Raw genomic sequence first — 19688 nt, 5'->3', positions numbered from 1 at the left:
TTGAAACTTTTTGCTATTTTTCCAACAGTGCTTCCCCAAGAAACTCGTGAAAAAAACTAATAATTCCAAGCGATCCTTAAACTGGTTTACTCCTGAGCTCTCAGAAATAAGGTCGCAAGTAATTCAGCTGCGTCAAAAGTATATTCGTACAGGCAATGTTGAAGATAGAACTGTATGGCGACAGCATAAATTGTTTTACAATAACCAAATACTTCAGTCAAAACGTAGTTTTAACTCTGACCTTATAAGTAATGCATCCAACCGTAATAAGGCAGCCTGGCAGGTCATAAACAAGGAAATTGGTCATTCAGGAGGGTCCTCTGACTTACCTTTTACATCTGATGATATGAATAACTATTACATCAACTCAATAGCCGACCTAGTGTCAAATCTTCATCTGGGTCCAAACCTGGCCTTGCCTCTTCTCCATAATTCTCAAACAATCACATCCCCCTTCAAATGGAAGTGGGTTACAGAATATGAGATTCGTCAAATCATCAAAAATTTAAAATGTTCAAAGTGCACGGATGTTTATGGAATATCAGTAAATTTAATCAAACATCTGGCAAATACTATTGATGAACCGCTGGCTTTAATCCTGAACTCATGTTTTCAATCAGGCATATTTCCTAATGCTTTGAAAATTTCTAAAACAATACCTATTTATAAAAAAGGTGATAAAACCTTACCTTCTAACTATAGGCCAATCTCTATAATACCAGTTTTTGGAAAAATTTTCGAAAAGGCCATTAAGATTCGGGTATACGAACACTTTGAAGTTAACAACTTATTTTCTCCATCGCAATTTGGATTTCGCAAAGGGTTTTCCACCACCTCAGCTGTTAAGTCCGCCATTGATGAAATTCTAAATGCTTTTTCAAGTAAATCCTCCATTTCTCTAACTGCCTGCGACCTATCTAAAGCATTTGACTGCGTTTCTCATCCGATTCTTCTTCAAAAACTTCATTATTATGGTTTCAATAATCTTGAACTACAACTCTTCGAATCCTATCTCACCAATCGATCCCAGTGTGTTTTCATCAATAATAACCTTTCTTCACCCCAGAATTTAAATTATGGAGTTCCTCAAGGCTCAGTCCTTGGGCCTCTTCTATTCCTTATTATAATCAATGACTTACCCCGTAACGTCTCATGCAAGTCCATACTCTATGCAGACGACACTACTTTTATTCACAAGTCTAATCATCTGACTAATACAAGCACTACGACTAACTTGTTTTTTACTGAAGCCTCAAACTGGTTTTCTGCGAACGGTCTGGTTCTGAACAATGATAAAACCCAGTCACTCGTCTTCTCTTTGAGCACTTCTGATAATCCCCAGACCACCATTAAATTATTAGGATTTGAACTCGACCAAAAACTGACTTGGGAGCCACATACGGTAGGCACTCTTAGTAAATTGTCCAAGGCAGTTTATATGCTACGTAAACTTGTATACTTGATACCTAAAGAGTACCTTACAAATATATACTTTGCTTTGTTTCATTGCCATATTAATTATGGTATTGAACTTTGGGGCCATTCACCATCTGCCAATAATTTATTTAAAATGCAAAAGAAGGCAGTAAGGATAATATCCTTTTCTCAACCAAGGGATCACTGCAAGCCTATCTTCTCCAAGCTTGGGATTATGACTCTGTACGGCTTGTATATATATAAATCCCTGTGCAATGTCAAAGATAATCTGGGCTCTTTGGAAAAAAGGTCTAATTTCCACAATCATTATACAAGGAATAGCGACACCCTAGATGTTCCCTATTGTAGGTTAAACAAAAACAGCAATTCATTTGATGTACTAAAAATTCGTTTTTTTAACAGATTGCCCCCAGAAGCTAAAGTTGTAAGTGTGACAAAGTTCAAAAAAGTTATTCATGACTGGCTATTGAAAAAAGCCTTTTACTCCATTAATGAATTTTTCGAAAGTGAAATTGTAATGTCCTTTCTTGATGCATAATCCAATCGATTTTGCCATATGTATTTTGTGTATTGATATTTCCTATGTGTATGACGAAGACTATTGCAAATTCTAATTTGTTTAATGTCCAATAAAACTATTATTATTATTATTATTATTATCCAGTGGTGTAGGGAGGAATTTTGTTCGGGGGGGGAGGTCCGAAGCCATGGGGGAAAATGTTTGAAAAACAGGGTACAAAGTAATGGTTTTTCAACTAATTTTAATAATCGACAAAACTTTATTTATCAAAGAAATAATTTTTAAATTCATGATTTTTCAATGTTTCATTTTCTTTTATGAAGGAAAATAATTTTGTTTTTATATTCTGGGGGGGATCCGGATCCCCTGGACACCCCCCCTGGCTATGCCAATGATGCTATCACGAGATATGAATGAATTAAATGACTACCTCTGTAAATGGAAAAATATTCATTAAGCTGTCCTAAGGAAATAGACATCATAAAAAGAATATAAGCACAGATTTGGAATAAGAATGAAAAATATATCTAAGATCGACCAACTATGTCTCTAGGACATAATCTATGTTGAACAGTGAAAATAATGATGTATATAATTTTCACGATTATTTTAACAAAGTTTTAAGTTTATCAAAAGAGTTCTATGGTTTAACAATGGGTGAGAATGAATAACAAATTTAGTGTATGCCGTTTAAAATATATGGCTGTGTGTGGTATGACTACTTTTTGCCTTTTTGGAAGCTGAATTTTGTGGTGAATTTTCTTATTTTTCACGTATTATCCCTCTTTGAATGCAGTGAAATGTCTTTATAACAAAATTCTATGAACTGCCATGATAGGTTTGTTAAACAGAAATTTCATTATGTTGAATTGTGCAAAAAATATTGCATGGAACCACACGAATGAAAGTACATAAAAAAAACTTAATGAAACATCATTAGTGAAAAATATATTTTGTCCAATACAATTGAAAATAACTAAAATTCAGATTCATGTACTTACCAACGGTATCTTCGATGGTGCTTATCAGTGAGGTGGAGGATTGAAAACTTTTTATGTCCACACCACATAAATTCAATCATTGACACTACTCCTTCATGGAGAATGTCCAATAGGGTAGTTTCCTTCATTAAAGAAAACGAAAGGCATTGATTGCAATTCCTTACCCATTATTAGTGTATTCATGATATACAAATTATTTGGTTTGAGAAATCCCAGTTCAGACGAATGGCAATGGTCAATTTTAACCTCATTTGAAAGAGGCCAGATTGGTGCCCATGCGACGCCACTCCACGTGACGTCACAGGGACCTAGTTTCTATACCAGTAGGTAGGAGTTCTACATCGTCTGAGATTACCAATGCATGAGGCACAGAGCTCAGGGAAACATCTCTTAATAATCACCTATTAAAACTGCCTAAGGTCGGAATGTTTCATTCGTTTGACATGGTATTTATAATCCTTATTTAAGCCAAGCGCTACCAGCTAGCAGGGTACTCTACTACCTGCTAGCAGCATGCATCATAGCGGCGCTCATAGCCTTGCTCCATAGTGGCTTTACACGGCGGTAGCTGGAACCAGAATGACGTCACACAGGCATTTCCCAGCATTCATACTTAGCCGTAGTGTTTTTGCACGCTTGAAAATTTTCACTTTTCATTTTATTGCAAAAAATATATATCGTCATTTAAAAATCTAGAAGCATGAAATACGTACTCCAGGAGTAATAATCTATCGATAGAGGCAGTAAAAAAATAATAGGAAACCACCCTATTATGAACACTTTTTACATTCACTGTACACAAATCTATTTATACACGACACTTTTTAAAATAAATCAGTTACTTTTTTTCCACACTGTGTTTCACACAAGATCGTTCTACAAACTTGCTTACAAATTCAACTGAGTGCTCCCGACAATTGATTTAACGTCCTCCTTTGACATTAGAAGTTTATGGATATTCAGAACAAAGTTGTGTGTCATTGTTGTATGTGAATGACTGTAACCAATTGATTTTTTTTTTAATTGCAGCTGATTGTATTTGCTATATGATTACAAATTTTTACATATATCTAAATACTTTACGCATGCCTGATGATATTCATGAACTATTAGCTGATCAAAATCATTTAAGTTGAATGTCAGATATCTGGTATTTTCTTCTACTCTTGTTTGAATACTCTAAATTATAAGCATTATGCATTTTGCGGATACATAGTAAATAGTCTTAAATTGTAGTTAAAATGAACTAAACTCACTATGGTCCACAAACCTATTGTTAAATTTTTAAAATGCTCAGGATAGTTATTTTCAATATACTTGTAATGTTAACCAATTAATTTATAAAATAATAATGGGTTCTAGTTACTGATTACAATTTTTATTGCCAAATATATTTCACGCACTCATGATAATCTTCTTGGACTGCTAGATGATCAAAATTTTCTTTTCATTCCAGGTGAATTGCAGTTGAGTGTTTAGTCCAACTGATGCCAAAGAAGATGAGAAAATGCCCTAATACATATTAGGCGGAGAGAAGATGCCATTAGCCATCTGGGCTCTGGTACAGGATTTTTTAGTTAATAAAGTGATTAATTACTGGTCTGGAAGTTTCTATACAGTCAATTCATATACATCGTTTTGCCTCATTTCTGGTTTTTTATAGAATTCTTTTTATAAGATTTTCTTTTATATATTTTTTTTCAAGAGTGGGGCTTTACTGGAGGATTTGCGGCGTTTATACTCCCTTATTGTTGATGCCAGTTATCCCCCAAGACAGATCTGTCTCCGATGCAACAGTTTACGTCCCTCGTATCAGTTTATCTTTAGGCTGCCCTACATCAGGCGGCGATTCAGCCGAGAGTGACTTGTGTCCCGACAACATCATCATGGTGGTGATTTAATAAAAAATTCTGTGGAAAAACAAATTTGTAGGTATTCATTAAAAAATGTCTTGCCAGGTACAAGATGGTTCCTTAACCAGAGTAATTTTTGATAGGAGAATACTCAGTCAGGTTTAAATGGAGATCATAATCACTTAATTAACCACGCTTTCACTTAGCTCCTGCTATAATTAAGGTTAGCAATTCTCAAATAATGCAACGCCTTCAATTACCTGCAATGAAACAATTTACATTAACTTATCCCTGTAAATGTATGTAATCAGATGTCAGTTGCCTACTTCAAAAATATAAGCCCTGGTTTTTCCTGAACCTGCTTTCATGACGGCATGGGATAAGTAAGTGTTATTTTTTATTGATTTGGTATTACAAGAATCATCAGTATGTTCAGAGAAATATTACCCAGGATTCCAGGACACATACAATGGTCTCTCAGGTCGGCCTTTGGTCTGCGTTGGGTGGCAGTGACATGGGGAATACGATCGGGGTGGGACTTTCGTTCTTGTTCTCGATATTTTACCATAAATTCCAAGTTTCCCACTTGTATGGGTCCTCTCCTTCCCTATCAATGCGAGGGTGGCATGCTTGTATTTTTAACAATATTTGCTTTTTTCAAGCCAAAAAATTAAACAAATAGTGTGTTTTTTCAGCACGTCATTCCATGTATGTATGTATGTACAATTGAGCAATGTAAACACAGTATGTTAGGGAGGCATATATATATGGTCATCTGCTATATTGCAAGTTATTTTGACTGCTAATAATCAGGGAAAAAGATGACATATGCTTACTACTTCCCTTTCAACAGAGGATATATGTATTCAATGTTTTATTTAGAATCTATCTGAAATGGATGATAATTTTTACCATAATTACTTGTCTCAGGCGTGACATCATGGAATTGAATCAACATAATAAATAATTTGGGTTGATTTTATTAATAAGTTATAAGTTACAATATGTTAGAGTTCCTCCAGATTAGATCTGAATCATTTCTCTCCATATACCTGTGACGTTACGTCGTAAAATCTGGTTGATTTTTCACGTAAGTCCAGACAAGGGAAATACTCCAACCGTCGGTCACAAGCTGGATCAGGGAAAGACTCCACAAACAAGAAAAACAGCTCACAAGAAAAAGGTAGCAAAAAATACTTTACGAGTTATTACCGTTCGATATCTATTCAAAATAGAGTATTCAAAAATCAGAAGTATTACAGAAAACAATGATAGTAATTCATGATGCCAAAAGAAACATTACCAGCTAAAAACCAGCAGAATAATTGCACAAAATTTGCCATGTCTCACTAGACATGTGACAACGACGACTCCCCGAGCACAAGAGAGCTTGGCTATGCAGGACAAGACAGGATGTGAGGGGAGGGATTCTTCCAGGGAGTGGAGGGGTAGCCAGGCGAATTCAACTACTGCGCCACTGATGCGTCACTGCCCCTGCAGAAACGGCCGCTCCGCAAAACACCATTCCCTGGTTTTGAGACAACAGCATACCAGCCAGAATTTTCCCCTCAACTTCTGGGTTGGAGACATCAGTTGAATCACAGGGATATTCATTGGAACACATGGAGGGGGAGGAGATACTGGGGTGAGGTGTTGGAGGGAGAGAGAGTTGTGATAGGACAATGGTAAAACTTCTCACTCCAAGTGCAATACTAAAGCCTTAGCACCGATTTCCCCTTGCTTGCCAAGGAGTAAGTATTTCTCCGCAGTAGTCCTATATAAGTCTTGCATTGCAGGTAGGTTGGTTCGGGGTTGTTTCGGGGCTGTTTCAGAGGCTGATTCCAGAGGCTGAGTTTCCAGAGGCAGGGTTTTCAGAGACAGGATTTTCCAGAGACAGGATTTTGCAGAGACAGGATTTCGCTACAGGCCTTTTGCGCGAAAAATCCTTTGCACGAAAAAACCTTAGCGCGAAAAGTTCTTGGCGGGAGAAGTTCTGCGGATAAGTTCGGAGGAAGTTCGAGGAATTTCTGGGGGGGAGGGGTACCAGAAATTTTTGGGGGGGGGGAAACACTAAAAAATGCCACATACCTAACATTAATTTCTGACTCTATATTGTTCTCTGGAATTCTACGTTCCTATCCTTACTCTTCAAAAATCACTCCCCATTGTGTTGGAAATTGTCCTCTTAGTAAATAGCAAATATAATTGCACCGTAATACTCGACACTCCAGCAAATACACCTTTCTCCAACCTTTTCTTTTGCCCTCCTGTACTGTGCGTAGAAAACTTTTGTGAAGGACATTGTTGAGTATTTCGTGGGTACCCCATTTACAATTCATAAATTATATGCACTGTTTTAGTATTTCCTGTAATTCAACGCCATGTCTTTCTTTTTTAATTATATAATATCTTGTTATGCATAATTCATAAATACATAGGAGGCTACATTTAGGTTTTTACATTTATTTTCTCCGAAATGGCAGTCGAATATTTCATATTAATTGCTATTGCAAGTAACTGTGCATTGACTATCATGGAATGGAAAAACAACTACTAAAGGTGCCATCATGTAGAATGTTGACATTGTTGAAGGGGTAAGTTAATAAAATTTATTGCATTCAACTTTTATCCGTGCACTCATATGAATAAACAAGTTTTTTTTTTCTTCCCACCAACAGCTGTGGGGTAAATCTCAAAGTTTTCAAAATAAAAATTGAAGTTTTCAAAAACAATATAAATGTTTAAAAAATCATCCATCATCTAAATAATGACCAAGTGGTAGAGCTCAAGTACAAAAATTGTCAAAGGGACAAAATAATTAAAAAGTTAACAAGATTAACGTAATTTGGGGTGACTGAGTTATTCACACAGCACAGTCACGGAAAGGTTGAAATTCTTATGTGATGATCCTCTCAGAAACTCTTTCCCGTTCATGAATGCTTTGGTTAAGGGTTTGCTCCCTTGTATATAGTATTTATAGATATGCTTTCCGTTACATATATATACCTACTCTAACGAATTGATATAGAAACTAGCTCTAAACATAGACCCTATTTTACGTGCTATTTTATTATGTTGCAATTGAGTGGTATAGGTTCTTTAAAGGGCCACAGCCCTCCCCTTGGGTGTCCAAGGTGTGTATACACACTAGATAGAGTGGTGATTTTGTTCGAACCCCCACTAATGCAGAGAGGTAATAGATACCCCCTGCTTTGGCCCTTATTCTGCATCCACCGCTGGCTGTTACAATTATACATGCAGAACCTATTGTGCGTGTTTGGTTTTAGTATAAGAAGCAGAAAAGAGTTTCACAAAGAAATAAGTAAAGGCCTCTGGACTAATATTACCTTGCGTTCACGCTTTTTGGCCAAGATCCACCCAGCTGGGAATAATTCAACCCCTTTACAACCCTCCCCTATCAGACCGTTGTGTTTTTTAGTGGCACATCGCACAGGGGGATTTAGGGGGATAAACCCCTCCCCCCCCCCAGAGCTCATAAATTTTTTAAAGTTTAATCCATCTCACTTAATTAGATCGATATTACTAATAATATAGAATAGTGTAAGGATTAATAAAGTTTCCCTCAGAAAGCCATAAAACTCGCCATTTGAACCATTTATCTATAACAAATATTTCTTGGGTTTGCATCCAGGTTAAAGCTTTTATGCAAGCCTGACGTTTTGGAAGACGACTTGTCTTCCATCCTCCGAAACGTCGGCTTGCATAAAAGCTTTAACCTGGATGCAAACCCGATAAATATTTGTCAGAAGTATTCACCAGGAAAAACTGAAATCGTTTATTTATCTTTAAAATTCCGCAATTTATTAATCTCGCACCTACCCCGTATCCTGGAGGGTATTCCATACCCCCACACACCCCGCGGTATTAGTTGCACGCAAACCTCTTTCCCCCCCCAGCCTTAATTGCTAGCTGCGCCCATGGTAACTGCGATTCTTACCTGTGATTGCGATCACCGATAGGAGAATCACTTTTAAAAGTCAGCCGGGATTTGTGGCGATGCAATTCTTGCAATGTATTTTGCCCGATTCCAATGAACGAGCTCCCTATAAGACCTTTGTTCGTGAGATTAAAAAAAAATAATACTTTTGTGTGTGTGACTGTTTATTCTCTTGTCTTCTATGCATCTTCTGTTCCAGGCGTCGAAGGCTTAGGTCGTAGCATTTTCGCACCGAACTTCGGGTTAAGCCGACGGACGTTTTCATACGCGGAAGACCAATGACGTTGGGTATAGTTGTCGCGGATGTTTTAGATGTAAACGATCGGAGGTTGTGTCTTGCTGTCGAGAGGGAAGGGAAGCGACCGCTGAGGTAGCAAAATCTCTTTTTCTAAGATCGTGGTAGCAATGTCGGAAGCATTCAGGCCCAGCCTGAGACACTCAGCTTAGCGAGTCCTTTAGGGCCATTCTTCGACAATTAAACCCAACCCTTCCACTCATTTATGATCATCTTCACAGCAGGAATCCGTTGCTATGTGGTTAAATATTCAATAGTTTTTTTTTCAATGATAAATTTCGATGAATAGTACTATTTTTTCTACTTTGAAATGAATTCTTCGGCTTTTTTCTGTGCGTAAGCAGTTTTTAAACACAATTTTAGAATTAAAAATTAACAGACTTCTTCGGAAAATGGATTCTGGGGTTCCGTAGGGGAACATGTTGAGCGATCCTTCTGCGTCTAAAGAACGTGAGTGTACATTGTATTTCGATAATAACCATTAATAAATAGTAATGCCAAGAACGCACCATAACCAATCAACCAATGAAGTGTGTGCATCAGAAAAAATCACTATCAAGTGTTGAAACTTTAAAAGCAATTCAATGTGTGAAATGTAACTAAACAAATTCATGTGAAAAGTTTCATGACCTTATCCACACAAGAAGTTAAGAAAAAAATTGCTCAAATATAGCATATATGCCAATGAAAAAATAATTTTACAACTAAGTATGCGTTCTAAAAATACGCAATAGCCATTTTATCAATCTGTATTAATGTTTGCAACTTATTGCGGAAGACGAATGTTGTAGACGTATTTGTTATTTCTAGGTTGAGTTGCAAAGTTCACGAAGTTGACAAAACGGCTAATTTTATGGTGCGCGGAGTCATTTATTGCACTGGCGTGTCTTGAATCAAAATCTTTTTATGAAAAATTAAAAAATCAATTGATTTTTGAATTTTTCATAAAAGAAAAATTTGAATCAGAATTGAGAAAAAAATCATTAAAGTGACGTATTATTATATACTTTCTTCGCCAATATGTGCGGTTTTAGAAATCCGAGTGGAGACGAATGGCAACGGTCAATTTTATCCTCATTTGAATGAGGCCAGATTGGCGCCCATGCGATGCCACTCCTCGTGACGTCACAGGGACCTAGTTTCTATACGAGTAGATAGGAGTTTTATATCTTCTGAGATAACCAATGCTTGCATGATGCACAGAGCTCAGGGAAACGTCTTAATAATCACTTATTATAACTGGCTAAGGTCGGAAAGTTTTCTTCGTTTGATAAGGTATTAATAATCCTTACTTAAGCCAAGCGCTACTAGCTAGCAGGGTACTCTGCTACCTGCTACCATCCTGCGTCGTATCAGCGCCCAGAGCCTCGCCCCAAGGTCACCTCACACCGCGACAGCGGGAACCAGAATGACGTCGCACGGGCTTTTCCCAGCATACATACTTAAACGTCGCGTTTTCGCGCGCTTGAAAATTTTCACTTTTCATTTAATCGCAAAAAATAGATATCGTCATTTAAAAATATAAAAGCGTGAAATACGTACTCCAGGAGTAATTATCTTTTTATTTAGGCAATAAAAAATAATAGGAAACCACCCTTTTTATGAATTAGGAGATATTTTCAGCCGAACGCATAGATATGGGAATTGACTTCCAATGGCTTGCCTCAACCATGCGTTACACCACTTTGCCACGTCTCCAAACCAGAAGAGAGACAGAGGAGAGGAAACCCGGCGCTACGCCGAAGAACCGCGATATTGTTGTGAGGTGACCTTGGGGCGAGACTTTGAGCGCTGATACGACGCAGGATGCTACCAGGTAGCAGAGTACCCTGCTAGCAGGTAGTGCTTGGCTTAAATAAGGATAATTATTACCCTATCAAACGAAGGAAATTTTAACCATAGGCAATTTTAATGGGTGATTATCAAGAGATGTTTCCCTGAGCTCTGTGCCTCATGCATCCATTATTAATCTCAGACAATGTGGAACTCGTATAGAAACTAGGTCCCTGTGACGTCACGAGGATCGCATGGGCGCCAATCTGGCCTTTTTCAAATGAGGTTAAAAAATGACCATAGCCATTCGTCTTTAACTGGGATTACTAAAACCGAATAATTAGTATATTATGAATACACCAATGGTGGGTAACTAATCGCAATCAATGCATTACGTTTTCTTAGACGAAGGAAACTAACCTATTGGTCGTGCCCGTGGACCAGTTTATTATTATGGGATAGGTTGCCGCCTCAAATGAATTTTGTGTTTGTCCTGAAGCCCGTCGCCCGTTTTAAAATGCTTCCCTTCTGGCCAATTCTTCAATTCAGCGTAAATATGGAAGTCACACGGCAATAGATGCACATTGCAGGGTGCATCGACTCGACATAGAATCTTTAAGGCGTTTTCGACAGTTCGCCGATTGTTGTTGATAGCTCGCCGACGCTACCAAGTAGTAGAGGTGGTGGGAGATGGAATCACGGATACCGCACCAGCACTGCAATTCCTTCTTGATCCAAGGAGACTGGATTTCTTAGAACAGTTTGAAATCGTGAATTGCCCCGCTGATTTTAAATTATGTAACGACCATATTCCACTCACCCCTTCTGAACGTTACCCCACCTCCAACCCATCGCCCATTGACGTCATCAGTAACCTCGGCATGAACACACCCCAATAACCCCTCCCCTCCCTCCCTCCCCCTCCTGAAAAACTACAAAAAGGCTGTCACCCAAGGAAACTGGACCTTGACAATGGCACAAAATGCCGAAATCATTGTCGGTGAAAGTAAAATGGTGTGGAAACGGACAAGTTGTTTTAATAAGCTGAATATCAGAGATTTCCACCGCATCACGCCGGACACTGTATCTTTTATTAAAATTAAAGACATCATACCTCCGAAGAACTCAAGACTTTTATTTTTTGATATCGTCTACCTTTTATAACTTGTGTGCCACCAGAGGAAGCAACCGGCCTAGCAACAGATCTCCTGGAGGCAGCCAAGATCGCAGAAAAAACGAAGCACGAATTATCCACCCTTCTCAAAATATGTGTGGCGGAAAATTATGCCAAGTTCGATGATAAATTTTACAAACAAAGTAGTGGCCTCGCTATGGGCTCACCACTTTCTCCGTTGTTGGCAGATGTTTTTGTTGATTATTTGGAAGGAAAAGTTTTTAGCTCAGGAAACAGACAGCCTACTACATTCTGTGGTATACTAGTGTCGGTACTGATCGGCAACTGAATTTGTTCTTGATTTTTTTAATTTATTAAAAAGTAATTTTGATGACCATAATGCAATGACCGCCGTGAATTGGACTCTGGAGAATAGTTAGAAAATTTAAAAAATTATTGAAAGTCAGGACAGTACTCTTAAGCCTGAATCACACGATCATTTTTTTCGTCGCGAAAGTGATCACTATCGCGATCACTAGGCGAATTGATCGTCGCCGGCAATTGTTTTTAGGGATCGCGATGAGGATTCCCATCGCTATTTTTCATCTCTTTAGTCCGGTCGCTTTTTCCGTCGCTAAAAGGGCTAAAACCGTCACTAAAACCCCATATCAGCTAATCGGAACGCATGCCCGTATGGAGCGATTGCAGCGCAACGTTTGACAATTGTGGGAACGACATAGATAAACAAACACGCTGTATATTTTCGTGATGCGGGTCCTATGACAACGAGCTGTGATATTGAAAGTGATGCGAAAGCCGACGACGACGGGAGTGACCGTGTGATTCAGAAAAATGATCACTAGAGCGATCGCTTTTCGCGACGGGAAAAGTGATTGCGATAGTGATCACTTTCGCGGCGAAAAAGAATGATCGTGTGATTTAGGCTTTATAAAAGAATATCTTTACCCATCATTTTCCCCTATTCCGGTGTCCGTTTAAAATTCATCCAGTAACTAGGTAACAATAATAAGATAAACAATTTTTCTTGGATATGGCACAATTCAGAAAGATCATTCAAGTGCTTACAAAAATAACAAAGATGAAAAAAGTAATTTTGCTGAACATTTAATATACAACTACCATAGGAGCGATTTTAAACTTAATATTTTAAAATTTTGCATCGATCGTAATTTTTTAAATTTTGAATTGGACTCTAGAGAGCAGTTGGAAATTTTAAAAATTATTGAAAGTCAGGACAGTACTCTTATAAATGAATATTTCTACCCATCCTTTTCCCCTATTCTGGCGTCCGTTATAAAATTCATCTGGTAACTAGGTAACAATATTAAGATAAACAAATCATTATTTGCGCCTAAAGATAATGATAATTCATTGAAACCCGGGTCGCGCCATATAAAAAAAGAAGTGTTTTTATAGTAACTGTGTAATATCCAAGAAAACCAGTAACACTCTCTTTTTGGCAATTTTGAAAGTTGAACGTTCGCTGTGGCGTAGCAAAGAGTTAACCTTTGCGGAGGCTTCCGCAGTGATTAAATTGATGAAGGTTCTTTATGTTTAGTAAAATATATCATTAAAAAAGTTTTTTGTCCTCCAAAAATGAGCCTACACGGCAGAATCACGGAAAACCTTCCTCAAAAAGATTTCGATTTAAAATGGAGGCCACTGATATTCGCAGGTGAAAATTTATTATTTCGGGATTTCTTTCGCAGAGTTTTACTTTCTTACAATTCCTATTGTTTTTTTTACTAAAGGCTGATTGACGCAATCATTTTTTTTCCATCCTATTCAAGGAACAGGCTAAAATGATCGCTCCAATGATCGCATAAGTGATAGTGGAAAAATGACCGTTTCCCTTATATCACCATTTTCCGCCTATGCTCCATAGGGATGGCAATCCCATCCCTTATCCCTTCATTGGGCACGTCCCTTTTCCCATCGCTGGCACGGTCCTTCAACCAATCAGAAGGCACGGCTGCTCACCGCGACCGTAACACCTATTTGATTGGCTACAAATTGAATGACAGGGCTAAATTCAAAACAGACGGAATAAGCGATGGAAAAAACTGTCGATGTCAATGTGAATGACCGAATGATGAGTTATAAAGTGATAGGTCAATGAGAAATCACATTCATGGTACCTGAAAACATATTCTCAGGAGCTATGAGTCAATACCGCTACATAATACCACGCAAGGCGCCAAAAAAAGGCGTGTGGCAGGGGGTGTTAAGGCACGAGCCGATTAGAAATGAAAAAGCAAAATACTTCATCGAAATTACGACTAGCATTAATAATAGCATTAAGTTATAGCATCATTAATTTTAATACACGCTTCGTTATTAGTTTTCATTTAATTCTGTTTGGTCAATTGAAACGCAATTGCGCAATGTTTTTGTTTACCTGTATTAATAATGTAATAGCACTTATTGTCAACACACGAATCACCCGTTGCTATGCATTAGTTGAGGAGAAATGAACTCCCATATCTATCCGTTCAGCTAAATAAATATCTTTCTTAAATTATCGTTTCTTTCGGACCTGGAAATATGGTACGGTTCTCTATGTCGCTCTGAAAGAGATTATTATGTACACGTAGATGTAAAATGGAGGGTGATAACAATAATTATGAATAATATTTTCTTAAACCCAGTGAGTTTCATGCCGTGAACGCATGATTTCGCATTATTTCTTATAATGAGGAGATCGTCTAAAATCCAAAATCGATTCATAGATACAAGCGTTAATAATATTTCCCTTTTGATTCGAGAAAACGTGCAAGTATAAGTGCCCAAAATTGTTTGAAATTTGTTTTCATAGAGGTTGCTGTATCCAAAAGAGTATTGATGCTGAAATGAATTTGCATAAACTTTTCGTATTCAACTCGTGATTGAATACGAAACCGTTTAGAACGGATGTATCTCGTGATGCATGCTTCTTATCTTGTTCCTCTCTATTTTTGTGTTCAAAATGAAATAGAATTGGATTTAATGAACAAAATGTGTGGTCATCATTCAAACAGTGATTTAACTCGGTCGGTTGGTTCGTGGTGTATACATGATAGAGATCCTTCCAGGCTAAGCAAGGGGTGTATGAATTTTACGTATTAGGGCAGGGAAATCACTCTCTTGACTTCACCGAAATTGGCGAAGTGGTAGTGTAATTTGTTAGTATGCGTGACTTTTATTGGACCGTGTGGTGTGCATGTTGCATCCATCTGCATGCTGGTGATTGATCACCCCCTGCCAAACACCCCAGAGGTGGCCCGCAGGGTATTATGCAGATGTAGATTTAGACATCAATACTCAATTGTTCAGGCAATCTAAGTCTTTAGTTATATAAAAAGGCAATGCACATGCAAGCAACAATAGGGTAGTTTCCTTCATCAACGAAAATGAAAGGCAATGATTGCTATTCGTTACCCACCGTAAGCGTATTCATAATATAAAAAAATTATTTGGTTTTAGAATTCCAATTTTAGACGAATGTTAATGGTCAATAGAGCTCAGGGAAACATTTCTTCATAATCACCTATAAAAATTGCCTATTGTCGGAGAGTTTGATAAGGTATAAATAATCCTTATTTAAGCCAAGCGCTACCTGCTAGCAGACTGCGTCGTATCAGCGCTCATAGCATCGCCCCAAGGTCAACTCACACGGCGACAGCGAGAACCAGAATGACGTCACACGGGGTTTTCCCATCATTAATACTAAGCCGTCGCGTTTTCGCGCGGGAGAAAATTTTCACTTTTCATTTAATCGCGAAGAATAGATATCGTCATTTAAAAATTTAAATGCGTGAAATACGTACTCCATGAGTAATAATATTTCGATTCAGGCAATAAAAAAATAATAGGTAACCACCCTATTCCAACATCTATCCTCTACAGCATAATCTAGAGAAAAATCTACTGTTACTGCGCGGTGATTTAATTGATGAAGGTTTTGATGGTTAGTGAATCAATCGATTGATAAAAATCAGTCTCCTATGGATGGGTGCACTAACACATTCAGCCCCCTTTAAAAACCTATTTGGCGATGCGATCAAAGGGAAAGATTTCTCTGGATTCCATACGCGAAGACATGGTGAATAATCGCTAATATTCACACGAGCGGTTATAACGTGACGCATCTCTGTCATACAACTCGCTGCGTCCTCGCAGGAAATTCTTATCGTGTTTGTTTTTCTCTTCGTGAAGGCGGCAGTACCCCTGCGATTTCGAATTGGTGTTTGTTTATGGCCAAACAGTATGCACCGATTGTTTTCATAAACAACGGCGTGTCCGGGTTATAAAAAGTAGAGAGGGGGGAACGAGCCGCGGTCGTTCAAGATTTAAAAAATGAAAGGTTTAGGAAACCGAAATTTCAAGAAAATTATAAGAACGCTTTCTTGGTTTTTTTAAATGTTTGCTCATAAAAAAATCATTTGATTTTAATGACGTGTTTTATAGTGGTATATTATTCTTGGATTTAAAGGAAAATTGTTAAAAATTACTTTTGATTTTAGGGGGGATTTTAGCCCCCCCTCCTGGGTACGTCCATGTTAATTACATTTGCATCGGATTGTATCTGCAAACGCGAGGAATAGCGTGGAAAGGAGATGAATTTGCTGCATTGAGTCATCTTGGATGTAAATTTTTAGTTATAATCCCTAATCAATGCTGGTAAAAGCACAGAGAATAAGAAGGTGAGTAATTAAAAAAGTATTTAATACTATATGATTCATCTGATGCCGTAATGTGGCGATCGCTATTCAATTGTTTGTATTCATGAGACCTCGTCTCTCATCTATGCTTTTGTATTTGAGTCTACGCTATCGCATGCCGCAGCGAGGTCTTATATTTCATCCTTCTTTCCATATTATACCTATTTGCCAATGCGCTCTATGGGAAAGATTACTCTGGATTCCGTATACGAAGGCATCGTGCATGATCGCTATCATTCACCCGATGCATCACTGTAGTTTAGCTCGCTGCGTCGTCCAAGACAAATCCGTTCGTGAATTTTATTTAATCTTCGTGAAGGCGGCAGTACTCCTGCGATTTCGAATTTGTGTTTTTTTTTGTGCGGAGCTTATAGGTGTGCAAATATGCAGGGGAGGCTCTAATGGGAATGACGAATGCTATTAATTTCATTATTCACTGTTAATTCCAAGTTTTAAGCAATTGATATTTCGAATCCTTACTAAACATGAGATACATTTTAACCCTAGATTAGACTACAATCACTGAGGATCGTAGATTAGCATTACCCATGCCCAAAGCCCCAAAGAATAACTGTAGATCCCGTACGGAGTCATCGTGAATGATGGCTAATATCATTCACTCTCGCTGTGAACATGGCGAACTACTGCCGTTCGGCTGGCCGCATTTTCTTCAATGTTTGCTTAAAATGCAGTGATCTGTGTCACGTACTAACCGTAGGAAGGAATCGTGTCTATAAGGCATTGGGATGACTCAATTCAGAGTTGAGGGCGGAGAAAACATATCGCATCGACTATGCGAAGCGACTCTGAATATCGTTCAGTTGCTGGGTAACCGTGTGACGAGAGTGTTGAATTTTATTCCCGAGTGTGCCTTTTCTGTCTAGTGAAGAAATTATTCCCGTGCTCTGACAACATGAAAGAAGTGTTTCACACTTATCCAAGATGTTTATCTTTCGTGGTGCAAAGTGAATAAGTGCATTGGTGAATGTGGATTAATAAAATAATCCGAATTTGGAAATCACTGAATTAGCGCCTGGTGCATAAGTATATGTAGTGTCAAGTGCGTTCTATGGTGTACGTGGGGAAGCACCTTGTGGTGATTGTGTTGTATTGTGTAGCTTGTTGGGTTAACATTAAATAAGTTACCGAAGAAGAGTAACAAGGATTATCGGATCTTACGATTTGGCTTCTTTCTTGTGGAAAGCGTCTAACGGCTCCAATTACAAGGAAAAAATAAAGTAAGGATAATTTTCATATTTAATTACACTAATTGTATTACATTTATTTATACCTTTGCTTGTGGGAATAAAGCTTTATTGGCTTTATTAATCACACTGATTGTATGTATTTAGAATTATTTATCGCCAAGGTGTAGCATTATTATACTTTAAAACCCACCGCCCACCTCTGGTTTACAGAGTCATAATAATGTTTCGTGTGAACGAACCGGAATACGAAAAAATCATGGTATCCAACCCTACCGAAATTTGTAGAAACACTAAATTCTCTATCTAATTTTAATCAAGTGAAAGTTAGGTATCACCTACACGAATCCTTAGACCAATAGAAATCATCTTCCCACATCGCCTCCGTGGCGAAATCGGCTTTTCGCCACGGAGGCGATGACCAGAGGCCGTTTTCGGGGGGAGAGTATTTGGAGGACCCAAACCACCCTGATGAACGAACGATAAAAAAATGACGTATTTTTTCTGACAAGGATACTTTACGTAAGTAATCTCAAGAAAGAAATGAAACTATTTTTATTTGATAGTAGACACTTAGGTACGAATACTGTCGAAGGGTTTTGTCCATATACGCCCGGGTTTGCAGGAAAGAAGCATTTGAAAATACGCTGCCTTTGTAGTCTCGTCTTATCTGTCGTGGAAAAACCGACATTCTGAATCAATGTGTCCTGCAGTCTATTATATCTCTTATTTTATTATTATTATCTGATCTTCCGTAGTATGTTGGCGTTCGTAATATATATAACTAACTCCCCCTATAAACACTCTCACTACTTCTTTACAAGGATACAAAAATTGTTGGACCATTAATTATAAACTGTTTTAGATAAAATGTGGGGGTTTATGACCCCTGTTACTCCCCCCTACATCCGTGGTTATTAGCATCTGTTTTCGCAGGATAAGGTCTTCAGTGAGGGTAAGCTGAAGTACAGCCATGGGGTTGGGGGAGTTGGCACCCCTGTGTAGATTGCAATAGCACTTCCATTCATATGAAAATTCATTTTCTTTACTCACGTGTTCAAAATTTTTTCCCGTGAAGTTCTTCTCCGATGCCATATTCGTACTAAATATCGACACCGCATTTTCTCCTTGCTTATTTCTCATATCTTTGACAGCAGCTCCGAATAACACTTGGATCAATGCCCAGGAAAACGATTGGTTCAGCATCACTGTAAAATTACACCGAAGAATAAATACAGCATTAGAAAGGGTTTTGGAAGTACATATAAGTAAAAGATTTTGGAAGTAGATGTAGATTTAAATAGATATATTGCATGAATCCGATAGTTTGAATAAATATTATGGGATTATCGTTATAGTATGGGACTTGTAGGGATTCTATTGATAGGGTGATTAAGCAAACAAATGATAATCATAAATATCAATAAGTGACCACATTAAATATTGCTGAGATACAGGTAGTTTATCCGAGAAATTGAAAAAAGTACTTGTAATATATTATGGGACTGTGAAAACAATGTCAATAACCCATCCTATGCAACCCGATAAGTTTATGGAATATTATTGAGGGATTCCTGTTGAAAAGACAACAGAAAGGGCGTCATTGAGCAATTGCGGTGGGGCGTGGAACTACATTTGAGGGGATTTTCGAAAATATAATTATATTGTAATCACTCACTCGATCGCTGCATCAAACGGAAGGTTGCTATGGAGAGACGTAAACATGGGGAGGACATTCCGTACCCCCATTCTCTGTAAGCAGTAAAGCACATGTACCGTAGGATCATTTCCCAGCAAAACGGCGATGAAGC

General features: G+C 38.0%; 1 protein-coding gene and 1 long non-coding RNA gene across 6 annotated transcripts in view; one reads left to right on the top strand and one right to left on the bottom strand.

Moving 5' to 3' along the window:
* The window catches only part of LOC124171331, a 17102-nt gene extending 12219 nt beyond the window's left edge, over positions 1-4883 (top strand). For 4 of the 5 annotated variants that reach the window (XR_006867681.1, XM_046550481.1, XM_046550482.1 and 1 more), the window contains exon 3: positions 4415-4883. Coding sequence is in view for 3 of the 5 variants with exons in the window: in XM_046550481.1 (XP_046406437.1) it covers positions 4415-4437 (23 nt within the window). In the remaining 2 variants the exon portion in view is untranslated. The remainder of the gene's footprint in view (positions 1-4414) is intronic. The other variant, XR_006867680.1, reaches the window with a different exon arrangement.
* LOC124171332 lies at positions 4663-19688 on the bottom strand. Its single transcript, XR_006867682.1, has 3 exons — positions 19556-19688; positions 18931-19085; positions 4663-4868 (listed from the first exon to the last, which is right to left on the bottom strand). It is a non-coding gene; the product is annotated as an uncharacterized LOC124171332 (long non-coding RNA).

The sequence above is a fragment of the Ischnura elegans genome, chromosome X (genome assembly GCF_921293095.1).
Source record: "Ischnura elegans chromosome X, ioIscEleg1.1, whole genome shotgun sequence".
In the NCBI taxonomy this organism is placed as follows: domain Eukaryota; kingdom Metazoa; phylum Arthropoda; class Insecta; order Odonata; family Coenagrionidae; genus Ischnura; species Ischnura elegans.
The sequence above is the reverse complement of the archived record's forward strand: the minus strand, read 5'-3'. Positions and strand labels throughout refer to the sequence as shown.